This window comes from Aphelocoma coerulescens, chromosome 2, assembly GCF_041296385.1.
Source record: "Aphelocoma coerulescens isolate FSJ_1873_10779 chromosome 2, UR_Acoe_1.0, whole genome shotgun sequence".
Taxonomy (NCBI): domain Eukaryota; kingdom Metazoa; phylum Chordata; class Aves; order Passeriformes; family Corvidae; genus Aphelocoma; species Aphelocoma coerulescens.
Window position 1 is genome coordinate 54,556,960 of NC_091015.1, and position 25,759 is coordinate 54,582,718.

General features: G+C 35.3%; 1 protein-coding gene across 1 annotated transcript in view; it reads left to right on the top strand.

Annotated features, from left to right (window-relative positions):
* The window catches only part of KIF15 (kinesin family member 15), a 35,272-nt gene that overhangs the window by 2,301 nt on the left and 7,212 nt on the right, over positions 1 to 25,759 (top strand). The window contains 25 exon segments of the mRNA XM_069007527.1: positions 1,019 to 1,202; positions 2,337 to 2,413; positions 3,521 to 3,558; positions 3,692 to 3,789; positions 4,195 to 4,374; positions 5,060 to 5,269; positions 5,368 to 5,493; positions 6,735 to 6,857; positions 7,332 to 7,455; positions 9,136 to 9,224; positions 10,520 to 10,729; positions 11,765 to 11,942; positions 12,350 to 12,491; positions 14,823 to 14,964; positions 15,298 to 15,486; positions 16,376 to 16,483; positions 17,262 to 17,367; positions 17,895 to 18,060; positions 19,407 to 19,557; positions 20,564 to 20,649; positions 21,024 to 21,099; positions 21,370 to 21,456; positions 22,440 to 22,544; positions 23,395 to 23,517; positions 24,967 to 25,113. Of these exon segments, the coding sequence (XP_068863628.1) occupies positions 1,019 to 1,202; positions 2,337 to 2,413; positions 3,521 to 3,558; positions 3,692 to 3,789; positions 4,195 to 4,374; positions 5,060 to 5,269; positions 5,368 to 5,493; positions 6,735 to 6,857; positions 7,332 to 7,455; positions 9,136 to 9,224; positions 10,520 to 10,729; positions 11,765 to 11,942; positions 12,350 to 12,491; positions 14,823 to 14,964; positions 15,298 to 15,486; positions 16,376 to 16,483; positions 17,262 to 17,367; positions 17,895 to 18,060; positions 19,407 to 19,557; positions 20,564 to 20,649; positions 21,024 to 21,099; positions 21,370 to 21,456; positions 22,440 to 22,544; positions 23,395 to 23,517; positions 24,967 to 25,113 (3,265 nt within the window).

Here is a 25,759-nt window from a genome sequence, read left to right on the forward strand (position 1 = left end):
GTTCCTCTTGGAATGCTGCCATGCAATAAATTCTCATTTGTCCACTAATTCTGCAGCTGGACTCTAGAGTTTATATGAAGATATTCCACTAGGAACTTCAATCCTGTGAGGAAGCCCTAAACTAAAGCAAAAACTAAGAAGCCCTCCTCCAAGTGTAAACTGTGCCACAACTCAGAATAATGTCACACAACAAAAGCACATTTAGCGAATTAATTTTGTGTGTCTTAAATCCAGTATAACATCTTCCCTTTCTCAGCTGCTGCTTGTGTTCTTAGCCCTTTCCTCTGCCACTACTCAACTGCACACTTCATTCATGGAGACCCTTCTCCACTTTTAAAACTGTTTTCTTCCTTGCTCTTGTATACCAAAAGTAAAAATAAAAGTTATAACACCCTCCTGCTAAAACTTCTGGAAAAGAATGAAGTAAAGCAAATCCAAGCTTGCTACCACTTCATGTAAGAATTTAATTCTTTAATATTTTATGGGTGTATTGGAATTTATGGCGGAATTTCTCAGAGTCTTAATGTAAGTCATGTACAATTACATATCAAAGCTGATAAATGTGATGAAACTGGTTAGGGATGTTTTAGATGCAGGCACTTGCTATGCTTTATTTGATTCATTGTTCAAGAATTGATTCTTCTTTCCCTTCTTGTGAGCACCAAAGAAATTATAACTTTTTTGCTGGACTCTAGCATCATCTGCTTCATTTATCCATTAAAACTTCCAGGAGTAAGAAGGGCATCTCAAGTTTACTGTGCAATGTGTTCTTTTAGAGCTAAAGTTAGGTGCCACAGCAATAAATTGCATGTAACTGCATGTTCTTTGTTTTTTCAATCTGCCACATTTTCACCTTTAACTAGTCTTGTTCCTGTCTTGATGTTCCTGTACAAGTAGTATGGTTTCAGGACAGACTTTCCTAAGACTTCACATGCTTAATCTGATTGCTGTGATTTAATTTTATCAGACAGCTGCTAGATCTATTTGAAAGTAATCTAATGCATAAATATTTATTTAGTGTTGAAGGTGATGCTATCAAAGTTTTTGTAAGGGTACGTCCCCCTTCAGACAGACCTGCATTAACCGATGGAGATCAAGGCCTGTGTTTATCTGTTCTTTCATCAAATACCATCCGCCTGCATTCGAAGCCTGAACCAAAGATCTTCACTTTTGATTATGTTGCAAATATGGAAACAACACAGGTAATCATTTCCAGAATCTCATAACTACTGCAATTTTTGCCCAAGTTTTGGCAATTACTATGCTAAGCTTTTCTAAAGGTGTAGTGCATTAGATCTAATTTTTTGCAGTGGTCAGATTGGAAATACATAGTTATAGTACAGAAATGCTGCATTAAATTCTGCTCTCTAACAGTTTTGATGTAATATTTTCTAGCTGTTAATTTCTTTAATTGGAGTTTGAATTAAAATTGAAGTTTTTGTTTGTAAACATTATATCTATCACCATAGACAGAAAATAAATCTGCCTATTGAGACAAACATATAAAAATAACTGGCAGTCAGTAGCTGATATAAGGTGTGATTTCACAGAATATGCTGAGTTGGAAGGGACTCACAAGGATCACCAAGTTCAACTCCTAGGCCTGCACATTAGTATTTAAGGAACTTGGGAGTTTATATTCTATTTACTATATTTCCTTCTTATACTTCTGCCTTTTAAATGGATGCAGTGCTCATCTGGGGCAAGTAATACTGGAAATAAAATCCTTCAACTTAATTTCTGTAATACTGTGTTTGACATTCTGAACATAATTTTAATTCTGCTAAGACTTCAATTCCATTTCATTTCTGTTAAAAAAAACAAAACAAAACCTCCAAAAAACCTCACCTGCTGTAGGCTGTTATTTGTAGCTAGGCTTGTCTTGCAGATCTAAGAGAAAAATGTGAAAGTAGATGAGACTTAAGTTGTGCAGGTCTGTTGAATGTGCCATTGTGCAGAGGCAAATGTTGAAAGCTAACTAGATTTGATAAGTGCCACAAGCATCTGACCTACTGATGATAAAAAGTGCATAACGTAATCAAAACCACTGGATCAAAATTAGTATTGTATTTTTGGAAGCTGTTACTATGATGCTGAATTTTATTATTTCTCTTTGAGTTTATCAAGGAATACAATTTTTTGAGAGAGAGTGATTTATGTCACAAAGACTTAGGATGTATTGTTTTGCTGTTGAGAATTCCAGGGGTCATGGTACATGTCTAACCTTAAGGAATGCATCTATTTATATACACTATAAAGTTAAGGCATAGGAAACACTGATATAAAAGATACTTAAAGAGGTGGTGCCATGTGCCTTCTCTTTCCCTTGTCCCCAGGAGTCTGTGTTCTCAAGCGTGGCTAAAAACATTGTTGAATCTTGTATGAATGGCTACAATGGAACCATCTTTGCATAGTAAGTAATTCCATAGCAATTACAGTCATTTCATAGCAATGGCAACATTTAAGGAGATTGTGCTAATAAGCAGTTGTGTTTTTAAGAGCCAGAGCCTGCCTAATGTTACAGTAAGCTTTAAAAGTTTTTACTGCAGCACAGCATAAGGAATATTCTTGCAATATTGGCTGGTACTCCTTGCTCATCTTTTGGAGGAATCTATATGTAGATGTTATACTTTTAATAATGCATATGTAAACTCATTTCAGTCTTACTATTATTTGCTTAAAAAGTAGGAGTTACATTGTACTGTTAAAGAGAAGGCTAGTGGTTTTCAGTATGTCCATAGCAAAATGGAATGAAAATGGCTTTAACTTGATACTTGGCTAGCTCAACTCTTTGGTGACTCTTGGCTGCCTGTGGGAAAACTCATGAATGATAATTTGAACTTTTAGAATATTTTCAAGGTAGAAATATGTCCATGACTAGTAGTATGAATATCATTATATTAACTCAATATTTTTTCATTTTGAAAACTGAGGAAGCACTTTGGTCAGAAAATGCTTACTTAAAGGGCTAATCTAATCAAAACCTTACTGTTTTTTTTTTTTTTTAGTGTAGTACACCTTTTGTAAAACTATGAAGTCCACTTTGTTTCAATATACAAATGTGGAAAAATAAAATGCAATTGCCCTGAAGTTTCTCTAGCATGATTATTAATTATATTAGAAAAAATAAACTGTAAAAGAAAAAAATACTTTTCTGTCAAATATATCCTAATGTGCACTACTGAGTGACATAAAACTCAAAAGATTGACCCAAAAATTAGTTTAATGTATATATTTGAAAGGCTTCATTTTAATGCTAACTTCCCTTTCCTACGGAAATTAGGAAGAAAATGGTGGGGGGTAGGGGAGACAAAAGGGGATTTATCAGTAAAATTTGTTGTTCTGTTTTTATACCTTTTTAGTTGACTGATTTCTCAGCTTGCTCCTATCTCCTGATCTTCTGTTTTGAAAATTTTTTGTTTGTTTGTTTTAAGTTTTGACTTCTCCTTAAGAGATGCAGATTAATGAAAAATTCAGAGCCAGAATAAAGTTTAATCTCAATTTTCTTTCTTTTTGTTAGTGGCCAGACTGGGTCAGGAAAAACCTTTACTATGATGGGTGAGTGCATGAGAGATTAATCTTTCAGTGGTTTCTTAATTTTTTTTTCTTTATCTTGAGATGTATTCCTCATGTCAACCGCTAATCTTGAGTAGTACTAATTAATTTTTTTTTCATTAAAAAATCTCTTTAGGACCATCTGATTCTGATAATTTCACTCACAGTCTGAGAGGTGTAATTCCACGGAGCTTTGAATACTTATTTTTTCTAATTGAGCGGGAAAAGGAAAAGGTACATTTATTTTATAATTTATTTTATAATTTATTTTATAATTACCATTGCAGTGATGTCACGCAGTAAACATTAGCTAGGGTTGGTAAACTGGGTGTGCAGCCAATAAGTTACCAAGATTATTGCCATCTTGCATCAAATTTATTAATGAGAAATGCTTGCATCTAGTACTCTACCAAATTATAGTAACTGCTTCTTCAGACACCAGTGTGCTTATATTTTGAGTCTGAAAATGCATCTAGGTTTCTGGATGTTGGTTGTCACCTGGGCATCAGAAATGTATAGTATGCAGAATATACATGCAATCTAATAGCTTTAGGTATGTGTGAAAAGAGACTTGCTGCCATACAATGACAGACTTAATAAAACCAAACTGTTTATAGTGTAAATTACTGTGTTTTTCAGGCTGGCAGTGGAAAGAGTTTTCTCTGCAAATGCTCATTTATTGAAATCTACAACGAACAGATATTTGACTTGCTAGATTCTGCTTCAGCTGGACTCTTTCTCAGAGAACACATCAAGAAGGGAGTCTTTGTTGATGGTGCTGTTGAACAGGTGTTGTCATCTGCTGCTGAAGCATACCAGGTATTTTTTGGCACTTTTAATGTTTGGACTATACATCTTAAATCTTATTTGGTAAATATTCGTCTTGGATTAAAGCACTTTTTTTGCCCATTTTTTTGCCTGTGATGCCTTCTCCCTCTATCTTCATACTCCAAAACACAGTGTTAAAAAAGTTTAAGGCAATGTTTCCTAACTATCCCATACCTGTAAAAAATCAAAAAAGTTCTGGAGTTTGGAATACCTAAATGGCAATTACAGAAATCATTCCCTAATGCTTGCGCTACACATCTCTGAAATGCCAACAGAAAACTACATTTCCTGCTGAGTGGGCACCATGTGTTCCAGAATTGTCAGGTTTATTTCTCCATGAATAATACACATACACATAGTATTTGTATCACTTTAGGGTTTTTTTTGTGTATGTGTACTGCTAACATACACTAGTATGGGGTATGTTATGCTTTCAAACAGCAATGGCACTTTTGGAGAAAAGTGGTGGATATTATAACAAGTTCTGCTGCTAAGATTGACTGTAGCTGTATCTTTTTCACTTTTAAGATACTTCTATTGGAAAACAGTAAAAAAGTTCTTATCCTTGAGATTTTTAAAAGCTGTTGCATGGAATGGTACCTACGGCTGCTTATGTCACCTGTATGTAAAGGACAGTCTGACCCAGTTGAAATTGTGATGTCTTTTTCATGCTTAGGTATTAACTACAGGCTGGAGAAACCGTCGTGTAGCATCGACCTCAATGAACAGAGAATCCTCCAGATCACATGCAGTTTTCACTATCACAGTGGAATCCATGGAGAAAAACAACGAGGTTGTTAACATTAGGTCTTCCCTGCTCAACCTGGTAGACTTGGCAGGATCTGAGAGGCAGAAAGACACCCATACAGAAGGACTGAGGTTAAAGGTTAGTTCTGTAGTATCTGTGACATCTTTCTCCTTTCAGATGCATGGCCCTGTCCCATCCATCAAATCCATTTGCTTTGTTCCCTCCTCTTTTTTTAGGAAGCAGGTAACATAAATCGATCACTAAGCTGCCTGGGCCAAGTAATCACAGCGCTTGTTGATGTGGGCAATGGCAAACAGAGACACATTTGTTACCGGGATTCCAAGCTCACTTTTCTGCTACGGGTAATATATATCCTCTGGATTTTATCTGCTACCTGGGATGTAGAAAAAATTATTTGGTTGGGCTTTTTTACTATAAAAAGCTGAACTCCAGTGCATTAAAATTGTTTCAATATTGGGCAAGTGGAAGAAAGATTGAAAGGTATCTTTTTAACCTAAACAGATTTTTAATCAATCTATTGCTTTTGACTGAAGACAAATCTATTTATTCTTACAAGCTCCTACTACGTATTTGGAAGGTTTAATTTAAAAAAGCACACATTTTCATCCTTATAATTTGGGAAATAATGTGTATCAAAGTGTAATATTTAGAGATGTGTTGAGACATTTGACATGCTTTCCAGAATTAGCTTATGTGTGCTTGTTGGATGTCAGCACTCACCAAAATTCTGTGAGGAGTACATGAATATCTGTAGTATATTTTTGTATTCTAGTATTTGTACGTGATACAGTATTTGTATTACAACACAGTATTGTGATCACAGCAAAATTTCTCTGTTCCATCCCAGTTCTATGTAGATTGATGAGACTCTGAGGAATTATGTTCTTCCAATGTAACCCAAAATACATAGAAATTGGAAGAGAATTACAACTTTGTGAGCTGTTACTTTAAAAATGGTTATTTTTTTGAGGTGTCTATAGTGCAAAGATGTCCACAAACATGATCTTCCCTACTACTAGAGGGAGAATGCCATTGAGGCTTGTGGACTATTTTGTAGTACCAGACTTTTCAGTCTTTAGGTAAAACTGCTGCCTTCTCCTGAGATTTGAGAGCTACTTATGTAACAGCACAGAAATAGCTGAAGATATGCATGTAAAAGGGAGATGATCCTTTTATATTCTTGGTCTGTGGTTTGTGATTTTGTTCATTTGACAGTTGCAACCAGAAGGAAGATAGGTTGGAACAATCAACAGATGATGTTGAAAGTCGTGTGAACACTAATCTGCTAATTACCAAAACTACTTTTTGTTTAGAATTTTTTCCTCTTTTAGCTGTTCAGATGAAGAAAGCATCTCACTTTGTTAATATAGTCAGGATTTTGAAGACCTAAATAGAGTCTTTATTTACAGTCACATCCTTTATACCCACATTTGAAATAAAATTTAAGAAACTTACCTTCTGTGTGGATATTTGTTAAACGAAGTTCTTTCTGCAATTTGTTCAAAATTATACACAGTATCTTTTAGCTTCTTATTGTCAGGAAAAACATGCAAATAAAACTAACTTCCATGTTTTCAAATAGGATTCTCTTGGTGGTAATGCAAAAACGTGTATAATTGCAAATGTTCACCCAGGATCCAAGTGTTTTGGTGAAACACTGTCCACTCTTAATTTTGCGCAGCGAGCGAAGTTGATTAAAAACAAGGTAAGAGTTAATAGCATATATTCATTGCTTGTTCTCAGAGCTTGTTTTCATTAGAAAAGTAAAAAGTAAATCTTTATTAAAAATATAAATTGTCATTAAAATTTCTGATTTAATGTTATTTCTGTTAACTAGTTCTATATAAATCCTAGTGCCCAAAATGTAATTTCTCATGAGGGGGTTTTTAAAAGCATGTTGGCATTTAGCTGAAATTGTTGCTGATGTATATTGCTTTGTTGGTGAAAAAGGTCCAGAAAAAATTCTGCAGAAAACATTACATTTTTTAACCTCTAATTCTCTCTAAAGTGCAACTTCCTGGTTTCTCAGCGAATGGAATTCTGCTTTTCCCATGAATTCTTCCTTTCCTAAGATGGAAAGAGTTCTCAGTAATTTTACTGGTTTGCATTCTTTGAGTTTTCTCTTATCATGTAAGATTTTTATTTATACCTTTTCCTAATTTTCTCCTATTTATAAAAGGCTATAGTAAATGAAGACACACAAGGAAACGTGAGCCAGCTGCAAGCTGAGGTCAAGAAGTTGAAAGAGCAGCTTGCTCAACTTACTTCAGTGCCATCTGTGTGTAGTATTTCTGTATCACAAGGTAAGAGTAGGAGGTGAGGGAGAGAGAATTTGCTACTTCTGTAGCCTAGAAGGTTGAGGGCCTTAATTAAGTTTCTGAACAATTAATATTTTTGTAGGAACTGACCTATAGGGGTCACATTTTCCTTATGGATCCCATTTCCTGTACCTGTATCTGATACCTTGTAGAATTTGTTAATGTGGTTTTGTTTTCGTCCTCATAAGTTCGGGTAATGGACTATGGTTTTATTATGATACCTAGATATTCTTCCACTTCAAAAGAGATATGCTGCCTAATCCTTTAAGTAACCAAAAGTGTGCATGTGATTCCTTGTCCATTTAGGCCAGAGGGAAGGCACAACATTGCATTCTTTTTAAGCTTGGAACTGGATTTTTTTTCTGCCCCTTTTCTGCCCCTTTTTTGCCCCTTCCAGAAGAACCTAAGAGGGATGCTTACTTTCAGTAGATGTTTGATTTCAGTGTAAGATGGAAATAGAGTTTTTAGGTAATTTTCAATAAGCTTCTCACTGGGCTATTTTATCTGCAATACAAATCCTAGCAGAGCTTTCTAGTATGTATGTTTCTCACTGAAATGTGCTGCTTGATAATGTTTGATTGCAAGGTGGTAAACTTTGTAACTCTTACTGTTCTCGTGAGTCAACTCTTTCCTGACCTTACCAAGAAATAGAAGATACAGCAAGAGAAGTTACAACAGAAAATAGAAAGCCTTGTCTAATATAATACAAGCATCTGGGGTTGAGTTTTCCTAAGGAAAAAGTACTTCTGTATTAGCATACATGTTTAACCGGTAAAAACAAGTCAGTGATGAGGTAGGACACTGAATCATGGTTCATGAATATTGACAGAGGGCTCAATGTTTAGATCCATGATAGAGTTCTGAGGGAGAACAAGTATGATGCTTAAACACTGAGGAGGAGTTTTGAGCAGAACCTAATATATCAGAGTTGTGTTTGTTCTGTGCATTTAAATTGTTTGTAATACTCAATCACACAAACATAAAATCTGCTTTCTAGCTACTTCAGAAACATGATGGCATTTTAAAATTTATTAAATTATGGTAACGTAGTTATGCACCTAGATACTAGTGATTAGTATTCCATAAATAAGTAGACTTGTCTGCATTAGAATATTCAGAAATGCTATTTTGAATTAATTTCTAAATGGATTATTAAACCCTCTTAATCCCTTGTGTGGACACTTTCCTTCCAGATTAAGCCACTAATTGTCCACATAATTCAAGCTTATTTTCCTAAATTTCCTTCTCATAAACGAGTCAGTCCACTTCTAATATGTACAAACTGTACTAATAATGCTAATAATGGGTTAGTGTCATCAAATTAATTTCAGAGGGTTTTTGCATTTTATAGATATGCTTAGCTGAACAGACTGATTCTTTTATTTTAATAAAAGTTCATTGCAAGTCCGTTTAATGCTTGAACAACTTTGTTAATTATACAATTATGTACATTAGCTCTGTTCTTTATCAGCACTTGCAGGTGACTAGGATTTACTGTCCAAACAGTGTGCTCTGGGTATGCCACATGATCTTAGTGGAAGAATTACACTGTTCCAAGAATTATTCAAATTTTCTTTACACAATTGTCGTGTTATGTATGTAGAAAAACCTGCCTAAGTGGTATTTTAATAAATATGGCATTTGTTTCTTTGACTTCCCCTACAGATGCCGTTGAAAAAGGCAAGAACATAAATTACATGAGCAGCTTTCTCGAAGCAATGTTGTTTTGGGAGAAATCAGAAGGTGAAAAGAAGGTAAGAAAGCACTGATATTTCTAAGTATATTCAGTGTACTTTCTGGTGAGAGACCAGTGAGCATATTGAAACTGACTCTCTTAACGATTTTCCTTGGTTTTGAATAAAAATACTCTGTCTAAAGATAATAAGGTTTGCTAACAAGGGAACTTAGTCAAATGACATTTGAGATAAAATCTGTAGTGCTCAGAAGGACTTCAAGAAAACTAGCAGGGCCAAAGCCTAAATCAAACTTAATCTGGCCACTGCCATAAAATGTTTCTATAAATATATTAGCGACAAAAGGAGGGCTAAAGAGAAAATCCAGCTGTAACTGGATCCAGGGGAAAGATAGTGACAAAGGATGAGAAAAAGGCTGATGTACTTAATGCTGCCTTGGCCTTAGTCTTTAACAGAATAAGAACAGTGATTCTTGGAGTACCCAGCCCCCTGAGCTGTAAGATATAAGATGGGGAGCAGAAGGAAACCCCCACAACCCAAGGGGAAGTAGTCAGTGTTCTGCTCCACCACTTAGACACAAAAGTTTGACTATTAGGGAAAAACTCTTCACTGGAAAGGTTGTCAAGCACTGGAACAGGCTGCCAGGGAAAGTGGTTGAGTTGCTGTTCCTGAAGGTATTTTAAAGAGATGTAAATGTGGCACTTAAGGACATGGCTTAGTGGTGGACTTGGCAGTGCTGGATTAGTGGTTGGACTTGATGATCATAAAAGTCTTTTCCAACCAAAATAATTCTATGTTTCTATTTTGTCTTTCAAATTCCGACAAACCATAGGATAGCTTTCATAGTATGTTTAATTCTAGGGGGTTGGAAGTTTTACTGGGGTTTTCTAGTTTTAGAAAATTGAACAGAACAACAAGGCTTCTTTGTTTTACTTGATTTTGAGTGTGGTTTTGAGTGTTTGGATCAGTACTGTGTTTTTTGAAGCAAATCTCCCATTCATTCTCATTTTATTGTCCTTTGGTCACGATGTAGTATTGAAACAGCCAAATGAATTTTTATTTTTTCTAAAGAAAATTAACTGAAACAGGCACTCTAGTGATGTGCATCTGAGATGTTTAACTGAATACTTACTCTACCAGATCATATTGGAGTTTCTAAGTACAATTTTTGCAACATGTTGTGTAATTTGGGTTTTTGGAATGAGCTGTTGCTCTTTACAAATCTGCTGCAAATGATAGTCTGTATATACACGAAATTACTGTTAACTGAGATTTTGCATGATTTGTCTGCCTGTGCATATGTGTGTTAGATGGGCACCTTAAAAATTCACTAATCTTTATATGTACTTTCTAAGAATTTATTAGAAAAAGTTGCTCAGCTAGAAGAACTGTGTGCCAAGAAGGAAAAATTTGTTCAGTCCAATAAAATGATAGTTAAATTCCGGGAAGACCATATTGTTCGCTTGGAGAGATTACATAAAGAGGCTGGTGGAATTTTACTGCCAAAAGAGCAAGGTGATCTCCTCAATGACTTGAGAGAGGAAGTGCAGATACTCAGAGAACAGGTAAAGTCTGGTTTTTCTTTTCTGGAACAATTTTGTTTTGTGAGAATGGCTCATGTGTTGTAGTCCTTTGGTAGGTGAATAAAGGCCTTTTAGGAAAGACAGGCAGAGAAGAGGTTGGGTGGTGGGTTACTTTATAGAAGCATTCAAATACATGGAGTTTCCCTATGGAAGAGACAATGGCTGGATTTAGAGCTTGAGTTTTAAGAGGAGAGTTTAGTGAGGGTGATGTCATGATGGGAGCTTGCCACAGGCCACCTGATCTGGGTTAGGCAGAGGACTAAGTCTCTTTTCAGCAAATTAAGGAAGTCTCCAAATCACAAATCCTCATTCATATGGCAGACTTCAAGCTCTGACATCAGTTGAAAGGGAAAGAGCAGGATGCAAATAATGCAAGGGTTTCTGAGGGATAACACATATGCCAGATGGACATGTAAGGGGTGACGTGGTCCTGGAGCTGTTTGAAGAACAGCTTTGGGTTATTCGGATGTCTGGATAGGTGTGGTATCATTTGTGAGGCAGTTTTGAAGAACAAAGAAACTCAGAGAAGGCAAATTCTTGAAAAACAATTTCCTCCAAGCACAATTAGGGAAAAAGAGGAAATGTCTTGGCAGGGTAGCATGAATCTGTAGCTCATAATTGAGCTTCAAAGGAAAGGGAGGAGGAGAGGAAATGAAGTTCAGGACAGTCCTTTATTGACTACAGAAACATTAATACGGCATGCAAGGATTGTGTTAAGAAAGCCAAAGTTCAAAATTGAAACTGAAAAGGGTATCAAGAGCATCAAGAAAAGCATCCTACTGCTTTAATACAAGTAAAAGAGTAAACACATAAGATGTAAACTCGCTGTCTTGTGAGTAGATTCCAAGGCAGTAAGAAAATTAACCAAAAAATGCTTAGCTTTAACCACTGTAGGGAGCACCTCTTTTCCTTTTATATTACAGTTTAATCCTTATTAAAGGTAGTAGAGTAACAGCTAGGTAGATATAGCATTGTCTGGAAAATCAAAACTGTTGAATAAAATATTGATTACTACAGATGGAACAACACCCACGAATTGCAAAGTACGCCATGGAGAACCATAATCTCAGAGAGGAGAATAAAAAACTTCGTTCTTTACAGTCAGTTAAAAAGGCCCAAGAAATTGATGCTCAGACCATTGCAGAGCTAGAAAAAGCTTTTTTGGAAGCTTCAGCCACAGAGAAAAGTACTGGAGGTAAAAACACTCTAATGTTTTCCAGCTAAATGTGCTTATTGTGTTTCTGTTGTGTGCAGTATAGTGTTGAAAATGTCTTGATGTATTTTTGCCTTCCTCAAAGTGGTACCTGAAGACTGCTAAAACAATTTTACTTAACCGTATTCATGTTGGCCTTCAAGCAATAGGGAATTTGGATTTGCATCTTGTGAAACCCATCTATAATCTCATTTTGTGGTCCTTACTTATCATGAAGACTGCAGTAATATTATTTTACTGGTTTTCATGTCGGGCTGTTCCTAATACCTATTTTTGTCAATCTCAATTGCTACTATGCTGTTCAAAAGCCCACAAACACTTTCATTTTAGTAAAACTTTAGGTATTTGAGCAGCTCTGTGATTTCAGAGGGTCTATGTTTGTTCTTTAGGTCACCGCTTATATTCCACCACCATGTCAGCGGAAGGCAACTCGCTGGCATCTGTTGAAAGGCTGAAAGCTCGTCTGCTACAGACCCAAGCTGAACTGGCAACTTCAAAGCAAGAATATGAAGAATTTAAAGAGCTAACCAAGTGAGACAAAACAGTATTGAAATATCTGTAATTAAATGTTTTTAAGTCATTATTCATATCGATTTTTGAAAGACTCAGATCCTGATTATACTGACTAGGTTTGTTCTTTGCATGTAAGAGAGGGCCAGGTTAAGAATAATGGCATGCACACAGAGTATGTTCCTGTTGAACTGGGTTATTCCCAGACTAGGGCACAACCATCATTAAATCTGAAGGTATGTCTGCGCTGTTGGAGGTTTCTTTGTCTTTTCCAAAGCCACTCTTGATAGTTAGATGCAAAAAAAAATGCTTCACAATATGCAGGAGATGGACATAGCCTTGAATTCTGGTAGTTGCCTGCTTAACAGCACTGGGAGAGTTTGGCTTAGTTTCCATGTAGAGCAAATGTTTTGCAGTAACTGAAATATTACAGGTGGAAGCACTGACAGGAAGTAAGAGTTGATGGGGGTGGGGGAGAATGAGAGGGGTATTTTGGGGGTTTGTTTTTGTGCAACAGTAGTTTTTAATACAATCATTTAAAGTCTGCGAGTTTGAGTCACCATAAATGTAGAATCCAAGCACTCCAGAAAATTCTGGCTGATCTGTTGGTTAATTTTTAACCTCAATTTCAAAGATTATAATACTGTTATCTTGTTATGGGAACAAAGGTTTAATTCAAATCAGAGCAAAGACATGATGGTGTCAGTAGTACACTTATGTCCATTTGCTTTGACATCTAAATATGAGATAAGGGTCTACTATGCCCTTATTAAAGTAGTAAAGAATTTACTGTCATTATTTTCCTGGAGGGTAGCACAAGATAATGGGAATGGCCTCACTAATACCTCCAGTGTTCATATGCATGTGAATAATACATGACTTCACTTGATTAACTGCATTTCTGAAAAATTGCAATCTTATTACTGCTGATAAAAGAAAAATAGCATTTCCAGCAAATGTAATACAAACCTGGAAAGTAAAAGGGACCTGATTTTTTTTATTTATTTATTTTAATTGTACCTTACACTGTTGCTTTCTATTGATTTCAGTGAAATTAGAGTGTAATTCTAAAAGCATCAGGCACAATTTTGGCTCCCCACTTCTATGTTTTCAAAGTAGCTTTTAATATCCTTCTTGTTTAGTCAGGCAATTGTACAAATCTGTATTTTTACTGTTAGATTTCTGCGTAGCAAATCCTATGAACTTTATAAATAGTAGTATTATGATCTACTGAGGTTAGCAATTTAGCAATCCATCAGTTGTCCCATATCATTAGTTGCAATAGTCTATTTGAATTTTTATATATTGATTACTTTGGTTTTTTACCCACTAAGTATATTTCTATTTTATGTATTCCATGTTTTGTGAATGTCTTGCTTTCTTGGTAGTATGTATGCATTTTATTGTCGATTACCAACATTTTCTTAGTGGAGTGAAGTCAAACAGATACGTGCTTTTCAGCCTCTGGAGTCATTAAATTTCACTAAATTTTAAACTTGTTTACAGTTTCAGAGTAACTGGATACTTAATTTTACATGCAGGTGTAACTATATGCTGTAACTGAACAAAAGTAGAGTAAAATGGCAAATTCACAAAAACAACATATGCTAATTTTTCTGCTGTCCAATTGCAGTCAAGACTAAAGTTCTGCTCTGTTCCCTAAGTTTTGTTGCAGATGCCAAGAGCGTGAGAGAAAATGATTGCATTAAACTGCCAAGAGATGAAATAGTATATTTCCATTTGTCTGTAGACTTTGACCCTGCCATTATGACAGTAATGGCAACTATCACAGCAACAGTGTGTAGCTCTGCAAAATACCTAGTGAAAATTATTCCTAAATTTATGCTCAACTGTTGGATTTCAGTTAAAGTACTCTTAGAGGGCAAAATAATCTTAACAGAGCAGCACTTTCAAAAAAAAAAAGGGGTCTTTAAAGGATTAAAGAAAATCCTGGCAAGCTCCAGTTCAGACTTCTCATATAACTGGATAACATTTTTAAAGCTTAAAACCATATTGGTATGGGTGATATCACTTTCTCATAAAAGGAACTGCAGAGCTCTCAGCTTATTTCTTACCATGTAATGGATTTTTTTTTTTCTGACATGTTTAGTTATCCATCTGCTTGCTTCATTATGCAGGCACAAATAAGCTGCTTAGCTTTTTAATTTTTTTATACGTTTTTTTAACTTTTGAATACAGCAGTGATGCCTTTCTTCTCAAAATAATGCATTTCTGTGTTTGGGTGAAAGTTCAGCTGCAGTTTGCTCATTGGCAATACTGCAGCATATTCTTACTGATAGGAAGACATACTCATGGAGTAGTTTTGACAGTAGTAAAATACTTCCTAAACAGGAAAAAACAGATGGAACTGGAATCAGAACTTCAATCCCTTCAGAAAGCAAACCAGCACCTTGAAAACATTCTGGAGGCAACCAAAGCACACAAGCGCCGAGAAGTCTCTCAGCTACATAAGCTACATAGAGAAAGTCTTAAGGTATGAACATAAATTTATTTAAGTCCACATGTACTTACTCCTGAGCTGTACAAGAGTACAGACTGTCATTTCTGTGATCCCTTAGCCTAACTAGTTTTCTGGAGTGTTTTCCATATGTGATAAACCAAATAGCCTACTTTTAGTTCTGTACTATTAACTAAATGACTGGTATTGTCATCAGATGACAAATCTGAAAAAGAGGTAGTGGTTCAGAACTAGCCACTTTACACATTTTATTTCATCATTCTGCTTAGAGAATTAAGAAATACCATACCAAAGTCTTAATTTCATTTTACAGTTAAAGTAAAGACTGCTTTGTAATCTTTGTAACAGAACATAACCACTCCAACTAAAGCCTACCAGCTAAGGTCTCGCCTTGTGCCACGAATTAGCCCAGATTATAATTTTGAAGATTTTCAGCGTTCTGAAGAGATGATGGATGACATTCTGAAAGAGCCAGTTCCTCCAGAGATGAGTGAACAAGCATGTGAAGCTATTGCTGAGGAGCTCAAAGTGGCACAGGTGAATGTTTTGAATAAAAACTGAAGTGTATGTGCAACTTTATTATAAAGTGGGGCTTCACCATGAAGTGCTTTACCCTCATCAAGTGCATTCTAATTTGCATGGGAAACTGAAGCCCCTCATGAATACTTAACAATAAACAGTTCTCTATACCTTGTGCTTGAAAGAGGATTTACAACAAAAATACTGAAAGTGATTTGAGAGTTGGAAATCATAACTAGTTTAATGCAGGGTGTTTGTACTTTTTTCTATTTAAACCTGATAACTTGTCTCTGAGGAGTCCTCTTTGTAAGTTGACAGCTACATTTGGAACAATACACAAGCTTAATATTTAATACTGCATTGTTTGAAGAAACCTGCCAAACAATGCTTGTCCACCATTATACATTGCCTTGTATCTTTTCTAGTGGGCAGGGAAAGTCTTTTGTCACATAGAAGAGCACTACAGATTTATCTGAACTACTCTCTAGAAGCTGGAACTAACTTTCAGTGCATGTAAAACCCTGGCACAACAGCCAAAACCCCTCTTTGATGCTTACCATAGTGGAGAGATTCAGTAAGGAGTTTAACTAGTGCATGTTTTGAATTATTCCTTTTTAAAGCCTTATTTCTCCAAGATAAACACGTGTCTGAAAACTAAGTGTTTATTGGATTCAGTCCTTGTATACACTGATGGATTTTCTTGTGTTTTGGCAGTTTAGTTAGAAATAGGAGAAATCAGCTACTTAAGATACCAGTTTATTTTTGAGTGTTCTGTTTTCTGTTGGTTCAGGTCATAAAAATAGAAACTTGTTGACGTTTTTATATTTAATATGCGCAGACTGCCATATGGCATGTGAAAATAAGTGCAAGATGGGTGCTCTAATTTTGAGTGTCTGTTGTGTCACAGGAGCAACTGAGCACAATGCAGACAAAGCTGGATGAAGAGGAAAGCAAGAATATAAAACTCCAGCAGCATATTAATAAACTGGAGCATCACTCTGCACAAATACAGGAGGTGAGAGAACAATGCAATACAAGGCTCAAGTAACTATAATACAGTCATACTGCTGTGTTGTCTGGTGAGGTCTTGCAATGTTACTTTCATTTTGACAAATTTACATAGCATCATAACTCATGGCTGTGCAGGAAGACAAGGACTTAAAATCATGGAATAGTTTGGTTTGATTTAAAGGTCATCTAATCCAACCCCTCTGGAGTTGGAGTGAGCAGAGAAGGTTCATTTAACGTAACACTGCAGTTTTGAGTTTGGTTTTGTTGTTTAAAATCTTGTGCATCTGAGCCTGCTTGGTCTTAAATATAAGCAAATAAACACTGTTGTGGTTGGGTTTGGCCAACTTCATGATTTCTGGAAAACAACAATAGTAACAAGGAAATTTTAAACTTTGGAATGCTGAAAATACTCATTTCAGTTGGAACTACCCATCAAATATTTGCAAGTCTTGCTTAATTGCTAGGGTTGATTTATCATAGAAAAGGAAATAAAGCCTGGATTCTTTCCAGATCAGTCTCACTTATCATATCTGTGATATCAACTCCTAAGCTCTGGGTTCCTTTTAAATGAACTTTTTAGATAGGGTAATGTCTTCAGTTTTACAATTTATTTTTGTCCTTGGACTTCTGGGGATTTCAGAGTCACCAAATATTGAATTTAAAGAAAAATGTGTTTACAATCAGTTGATGAAATGCTTTAATACATCATTACCTTATTGTTAGTCTGTGACTTAGCCACTCCTACACTTCTTTCTACTTAAAATTTTACTTTGCTTTTCAAGCTTCTTTCATCTGAAAGGAATGACTGGAGTAAAGAACGCCAGGAGCTCCTTGAACAGATAAAATCACTTGAAAAGCAGCTTCAAGACAGTCAAAGCAAGGCTGATAGTAAGTCTTTGTAATACTGAAATTCCATAAAAAGTTTTGAGGTGTCTTTCTATTTTACATCAACAATAGCACATGTTGAGTAACTGTTTGCATTGTTAGACGTACTGGTTTGAATTTTTTTTTTTTTAATAAAGCAGAAATTTTAATACTTGCAGATCATCTTTGCCTAGTCTTGCACAGTATACAATATTCAAAATGGTTCTGTCTTTACTCTGAATGTGAAGGAGGTACAAGATAGAGTATTTAAAAAGAAAATATTAAATAAAAATAAAGGATAAAACCTCTATTGTCTATGGAAATTACAGTGATATTCTCTGGAATATTTTTGATTCACCTTTACTTAAAGTCAGTGTTTCGTTGACCTTTTCCATTCACAAAGCCTTTTTGTGTGTGACTTTCAAGAGTAATTCCACTGAAAACGGGCAGAGGTTTGTGAGACTTTCCCAGCAAGTTCTGTAGCATTGTGTATCCCATATCTAGCACAGTTTTCCAAATAACATGTAAATTATTTTGGGGTTTTTTGACAGTATTAAAAAGTGAAGTCCATGACTTGCGCATTGTCCTGCAGTCTGCAGACAAGGAGCTGTCTTCTGTAAAATTGGAATATAATGCCTTTAGGGAAAAGCAAGAGAAGGAAATAAGTCAGCTTTCTGGTAGACATATGGATGTACAGTTCCAGCTGGACAGTGTCAGGTATGTTGGCAGTTCAGTACAATGCCTTGTCATCCCTTCTGGATGCATCTGGTGATTCAGTCATCCTCTCCTGTGTGTGAGCTTACACTTTACATGTTTTCTTTAAAGTTATTGTTCTATGTTTGTCCTTTGCTGGGATTTGTTTGTTTGTTGCAGGGGGTTGTTTGTTTGTTTGGGGGGTTTGTGTTTGTTTTTTTTTTCTCAGTTCTTTCATGCCTATTTCAGGCAACATGGCGGAATTATTAGAAAGAAAACAAAATGTGGCTACCTTAATTTTGCTTTGTTGTATCATTTTCTCATTAAATAGGATATATCTATAAACTTGCTGCCCTCCAAAAGTTAAGTGACTGAAGAGACAGTTTGTTTGTCTGGTCACATGTACTAGATGACATAATGATTCTGCTCTAAAAATACAAGCAAAAAGAAATCATAAAAAATAACTGAAGTTTGAGTATCAAAGCCAGAAAAGGTCATTGCCTTGTCTGCAATAACTGCTATTACTATCAGGAGATGAAAATCAGTATGGTTTTTAATTATTTACATGGCTTAGTTATGTTGGGTTTCATTGCAGTTTTTGTTTAGTTTGTTGTGCTTTGGTTTTATGTTTTGGGTTTGGTTTTTATTCCTGGAAAACTTAACTACATCTTGCATTATAGCAGATCATGTCTTAGCTGAAGTAATTTTTTGAGGCATTGTAAGACCAGGAACCTGGAATTGAAATTAAATGCTGTGGTTTCACTGGTGTGTTCTGTGTTAGCAGAAATACTGTTTGAAGAGTATTCCTCATTTAGTAACATGATTCATAACACTTATGTAGCAGCTCTTTTGCCCCTCTTTGCTTTTCACTTTTGCAAAAAATTAAATTATTTTTCAGTGCCACAGTTTAGAGGGGACTAACCCAAACTTGTCCAGAATAAATAAAGATTTTATATAGGATAAATAACCTAAATATCAACTAAGCATGTGTAGATACTGAGGATCCTTCTAGCAGAGTCCTTTGTCCAACAGCTGGCTAAAAACCAAATTTTTTAAATTATTAACTCCATTATCAGGACACAGGACATTTCTACTGAAATTTCAGTAGAATTTTGTAAGAAGTAAATTATTTCTAGAGATCAGAAAAAGTATTCTCTGCCTTCTCGGCCAATGCCACTTCAAGTTCCCATGCACTTCATAAATTTGGTGTCTCTGTTTTAAAAAAAAGAGTCAACATTTATGTCAGTCACTTCTTTCTGTAATAACTGTACTCTGTATATTATCTTAATATTTTAAAATACATTTGATTGGAGTATTTTTATAAGGACACAAACCCTTACTAGAGTATTTGTTTTGGGTTTTTTATAAAGGTTAGAACATGAAAAGATTCTTGAAGAAAAGGCAAGCCTGCAGGATGACTACGACAATTTGCAGGAGGTAGCGAAGTTTGAGACGGACCAGCTGAAGCAACAACTTGAGGACAGGAAGCAAGAAGCAGAAGCAATGAAAACTGAGCTTTGTGTAAGACAGTCAAGGATTTTAAAGGACTTAATTATACAGAACCCAGATTGCTTAATTCCTATTATTGTATCACTGATAACATTCCACAATAGTAATAGGTTTCTTGGTGATTTCATTTGGACGATGTACCCAAATTCTTTTTCCAAACTTAGTACAAGATTTTTTCAACCACAGGCTATCAGAAATATCCAACAGCATCATGAATAGTAAGTTTTTAGGCTGAAGAAATTGCTCTGGAAATGCTGAGGGAGATGGGTTAATTAGTAAAGGAATAAGAAACTTCTTTGGAAAAGAATCCTGACATTGAAAGGCTGAGATGACCTTTTATCTCAGGGCTAGCCAAGACTAGCCTAATTATTCTATCTTTACAAAGCAGTTTCTTAAAATTTTTTGTAGTAGATGTGATCTTGTTAAAATGATCTATGGCTTGTGGTGGATCACTGTCCTGCAATTTAGTTGGTGCTGTCCTTGAAAGCCTGTCAGACTGCAGTGACTGCAAAATAGCAGTAAGGTTGCTCAAGGGCTTTTGCAAATGATTTTGCCTGTGTTTCTGCAGGGTGCATGGTGCCTGCTCAGGAAGTTTGATATAAATTTTCCTTATTCATGTTTAAAAGAATACTGACAGATTGAATGTTATTGGTTTAAATTTCATATATTTTAGTATTTTGAACAAATACAGTATTTTAAAATGCCCCCAAATTAATCTACAATTGAAAATTCTAATTTTTCCCTTCACAGCCTTGAATATTGAGGAACATCATAGCTATATGAAATTATTATTAATGGCAGGTGAAAAGATCTGATTACTTAATATAAATAAGGGTTTACTTCTGAACTTCTTCAGGACCAACTAAAGATCTTCCAGTTTCCAATTAAGGTTTTGTGGGGTGGTTGGTTTTTTTTTTCAGTAATCTTAAAGATTTGTTTAGATTTTTATTTCTTTTAGATTGCTCTAGAGACCTTACGTTGTAACTTCGTATGGCAAACATATGTTTTGATATTCTAGAACCTTTTGCAGCTTCTGAAAACAGAAAAAGAACATAATGAAAAACTAACATTGCAGTTACAGGAAGACAAAGAAAACAATTCAAAGTAAGTTTTAATTAGCAGTGGGGTTCATTTTCATCTGACCTCATTGGTGCTATATGTTCTGTTCAGATGGGGCTCCCACTTGTAGAGGTGTTTTCCCCCAGATGGGTTTTTTATTTTCTCCAAATCAGAACAGCACTTCATTTTAATGTAAAGTAATTTCATTGTATAGTTTTTCATGTCAAAGTCCTGCCACTGATAGCAGTGTAAGGCTATTAACTAAACCATTAGTCTTTTGTATAGCACTGAGAATATGATAACTGAAGAACTCTTAAGAAATTAAGTACAAATAGATAAACTCATATCACTTTTTTCTTGTTAAAGTTCTCTTATGTTTTGATCATATTTCTCACTAGAAATGTGGTTTTTTTCACCAGGGAGCTCTTGAAAGTACTTGAAAAAGCACAGGTGGAGAAACCATTTTCAGAAATGGTAACACAGTGTGAGCAGCAGGTACAATGGCAGATTTGAATATCTAAATTTTGTGTTCATGGCTTTGCTTGGGCATTAATAATAATTTTATTGGTGTACTGACTGTTAGGTTGATTACCAGCAAAATAAATGTAGAGTGCTTGGGCTATGTATTGTTTTGTTGAGCTACTGGTTAATTTTTTGGGTAAGGTTAACGACTTACTTCCTTGGGCTTTTTTCATGACTTAGTGCTTTATAAAACATACTTCAAAGGTAGTGAAGACACTCCTTCACAAATATTATTTCCTCTAGGAAGCAAAACTGAGGACATTGGAACAGGAACTGACTGCTGCTGAAGAGACTATTGCTTCTTTGAAGAAGACAAACGATACAGATAAGGTTTGGGCTTATTTCTGTTACTGATACAGTCTTGTGGATAACTATGTTCTGTAGTAGAGATGAAAGACCAGAGCCTTCCTTTGCTGCTTAGTAATTTTGTGCTTTTAGGCAATCCTGGCTATATAGCTAGGTAAAATAATTCTTACCTTTTCCTAGCATGAGTTTGCAGGGAGGTGGGAAACTGATATGCATTTAGAGAAAACACAAGTTAACTGACGTTAACAAAACCTGAAGTTTAACAAAAAAATTGAAGGTAAAGCCATCTACTGGACAAAAGCATTCAATGCCTAAACAATGCATAATTCCCCAGATGATTAATAGAGCCTTCCAGTCAGGGCTTTGTTGTAATGGGCTGATGGAAAAGGTAAGAAAGGTGTTGCAAGAATGTGACCGTGTGTATCTTTATTAATAAAATCAAAGCACTTCTTTATGTAAAGACTGATGCAGTATGAAAGCTTAAATAGCCAGAGTTCCCCTAGTGCAAGTATATGTGCTGTCTGTAAAACAGGCATAAGAAATCACATGGTGCCTGTACTGCCCAGCATGATGCAATGGTAAGTATTGCTTTTTCCATCATAAACCTAAAAATCGGACATGCATAAGGTCAGAATCATCTAGTATTGTCAGTGCAGTGGTGTTTCTTGAATGTGCCTTTTTCCATTACAAGCAAATGTACCCTTAAATTATAATAGTTCTGTTCTCCTATTAGAAACCCATTACAGACTAAGACTAAATCAGCAGGCCAGTCTTCTCTTCTAATGAACACTGCAGGTTATTTAGTTCTTTGTTAAAGTGCTTAGAACAAAAGCCAGTGATTTAGCAACAAATTTTCTGTTTATTCTTTACATGTGCATTTTGAGGACTCATTTTCACATGATTGATTGAAATTTGGGATTGACAAATTATATACAAAAAAAAGCCCAGTAATACATTATATAGATTTTTTATGTATTTTATCAGGATTAACTTTTTTTATGTTGCAGGAAGTTGTAACTGACTTGATGAGACAGATCCAGGAGCTGAGGTCTTCAATTAATCATAAAACTGAGTCCATAGATGGGCTGACAAGAGAGCTCGAGGATATAAATGTATGTTCTGTCATTTTGAAGGACATGGTATCGTTCTGTAGAAATGGGAGGCAATGACATGTCTTATCATGGGTCTCAAACAGTATAACTTGCTGTAGTGTTTTAGAAGGAAACTTCTTTGTTTTGACATGTTGAAATCTTCTGAACATTTTATGCCTAAGGCTGTCTCAAAAACTGAACCCTCTCCACGTGGTGGGTAAAAAGCCATGTCTCTAAAGGGACCTGCTCACATCCTGTAAACTCCACTCAGCTGACAGTCACATTTAGAGTTTCTCAGAAATTGGCAATTTAAGACCTCAACAATTGAAGCTGAATTGTAAATTCATTTTTGATGGAGTGAATTTTTATGTTGCTGGTATTACGATGTTCTACATCTGAAAACAAGTATAAAGAACTATAACTGTGTATTTGAATAACTATGAATAAATATGATGCCTCTGCTTTATTAAAATAGGTCTGGTTTGCAAACTGACAGAGCAATCAACAGAATGCTTTAGATAATATATTATGTGTGAAGTACTAATTCAAAAGGTTCTATAGAAAAGTGTTGATGAGACAGATTTCTGATATGGCTATCTCTTTAACAGTGGTTTTAGTGGGTAATATTTATTGTGGTGGCTAATTTATGTTAATAATCTTTTTGTATAATTCTGACAACTAATCTCTAAAAACAGTTTGTATAATTCAGCAAGTACAATATATCATTCTGGTTTTAGTCACTGACACTGATTTCTAAATGTATTGTCATCATAAGATTTGTGATGTACATTTGTTTGTCTTCTGTTGCTAACTTTACCTGATAACATGTTTTTCTAAAATATTTTTAAATTTAATTTAATGCTTTTTGTAGTACAAGTATAATATTGTTCTGGCTGCAAAAGAAGAAAGCAAGGGAATCATAGAGGATCAGGAGAAGAAAATTGAAGAACTGAAGGAAGCCTTGGAAGGAAGAGAAATAGCTGATAACATTGAGGTAAAAACACTAATATTGGTGTATTATGATTGTTTGTTCAGCCAGACCAATTGGATGTGGTTTTGCTTAAAATGCTCATGTAAAACTTGAACTCATTTTAGTTCAAACTATAGCCAGTTAAGCTGCTCTCAAAAGAATTTTTCATGAGATACCTGACAAATTCTGTTAAATTGTCATGTTACTTGACATAAATATTTTATAAGCTACTTCATAAAAGCCTATGCTAAGAGCCTGGTTTAATTTTGTTAAGGCCACTAAGGAATCATCAGCTGAATTTAATGGCAGCTTTAGATGATGCAGCTGAGAAATTAAAATAGGTAGAAGAATATGTTATGTTTTACATTATCACTTCCCCCACTGCACTATATTCAGTAATATCTTTTCTTTACTCATAATTTTAACTAAAAGCTCCACCTGCTGGCAACAGATCTAGGGCACAGTTTTGATTCAGCTATGGTTTTGCTTTTTAATACTGTATCTTTCTTTAACTATGCCTTTTCTATTACTACTGTCACCTTTATTTTGTTGAACATGTCCATCAGTCAAAAACACTAGCACCTCCTTACATGTAATTTCTAGAAGATCATCTGTGATTAGATTTGCTAGTCCAATCATATAGCATCAATAAAGTCTTCTGGGGAGGTGTGTGTTTCTCAAAGCACATTAAACATAGTGGAAATCTGTTTAAAAATAAGCAGACTATGTTCATTAATAATTGTACCTAAAAGTGATGTTCTGAAACCCAAAGCTGAGTTGTCTGGCAAATGGATCACTTTGGAGTTTTTTGGTTTTTTTAACTGAAGTGCCAGTTCCTGTTTCAGTGTTATCCTTGGGTATATCTGGCTCCTGATAAAATTATAGTGTTTCTCCTTTACTTTATACTTCAGTTACTGATTTCTTCATGCTTTCTTAACTGGACAAGAGGAACTAATCTGAGGTGGCATTTAAAGTACTAAACACAGTTTCTCCTTATGGGTTAACATAGTTGTGTAGGTATGATGCCCCATCAGATAGGGTGAGAGTATAGATCCTAGAATAAATCCAGAGGTATCTACAGAATATCAGTGCACTAAAAAAGCTGTAATCACTTCAGCATGAATTAAAATCTATACATTTTTTTCTTATTTAGAGAACTCTATCTCTTTTTAAGTACACATCATACTTTAAAATAGTGGTTGATTCCAAAGATCTTCCACAAGAATCTTAAGCTATGTGGTAGCAAAGCTCTCGTTTTTGTTCTGCAAACAAGACCAAGAATAAGAAAACATGCTAAAATAAGAACTTTATAGATGAAAGCTTGGTATAATTCATGATGAGAAAGTAGAAGGAAAAGGGAGATGCTTGTAGCTGGTAGCAATCTTGGCATCAATGGCAAAACATCTTGAAACAACTGACTTAGAGCAATAACTTTAACGCTTCTTTCTTTACTCATCCAATGACTGGAAATAGAGGGACCTTCTGTGTGAAGAATTGCGTCATACCACTGATCAGCTGATAAGTCTGACAGAGGCCTCTAAGAAACATGATACATTGCTCCAGTGTGCACAGGAAGACATAGCAAAGAAAGAAGCTGTAATCCAGGAACTCAGGGAGCAGGTAAAAAAGAAATTTTCACAGTTAGAGAGGGAGCTGTGGTTAAGTGTAGCTTCTGAAGAAGGTTTCACTTGTCATTTTAGAGCATCTTGTACATAGGACTCTTGGTGAAGAGCATTGCTCCTTCTTGTCAAAGCAAAGTAGTAAGAGTCTAGCTAAAAAACTTCTGAACAAAGATTAGGTAACTTTTAATGTTTTGGAAATGTTGTCTAGAGATCACAAAAACGTTTACTGTGATAGCAGAGTAAAATTATCAGTACCTTTAAGAACAGAGTAACCTGAGGTTATCAGCAGTGTAACTTAGGGGATTACTTTTTCCTCTGCTTAACACTTATCCACAAATGGTATCATTATGCAATCGAGATAGCTGTTTAGCTTTTTGGAGCTTTAGCAGAAGCTCCAAACTACCACATCATTTTTAGAGCTCAGCAGTTATATTAAACCTTTGTCCAAATTTTAGCTCTAGTTGTCACAACTATCATAGTGCTAACTAGTCTAGTATATTTGTGTTGGCAAAGACTCTGATAAGTTATTTTTTGAAAGAGGAGGGTTTTTGTCAAGTCAGCATATTCTCTTGGGAAAACTGATCAAATCTATACCACTAAAGTCTTTGTATCAAATCATACTTTGACCAGTGATGTTTGCCAGC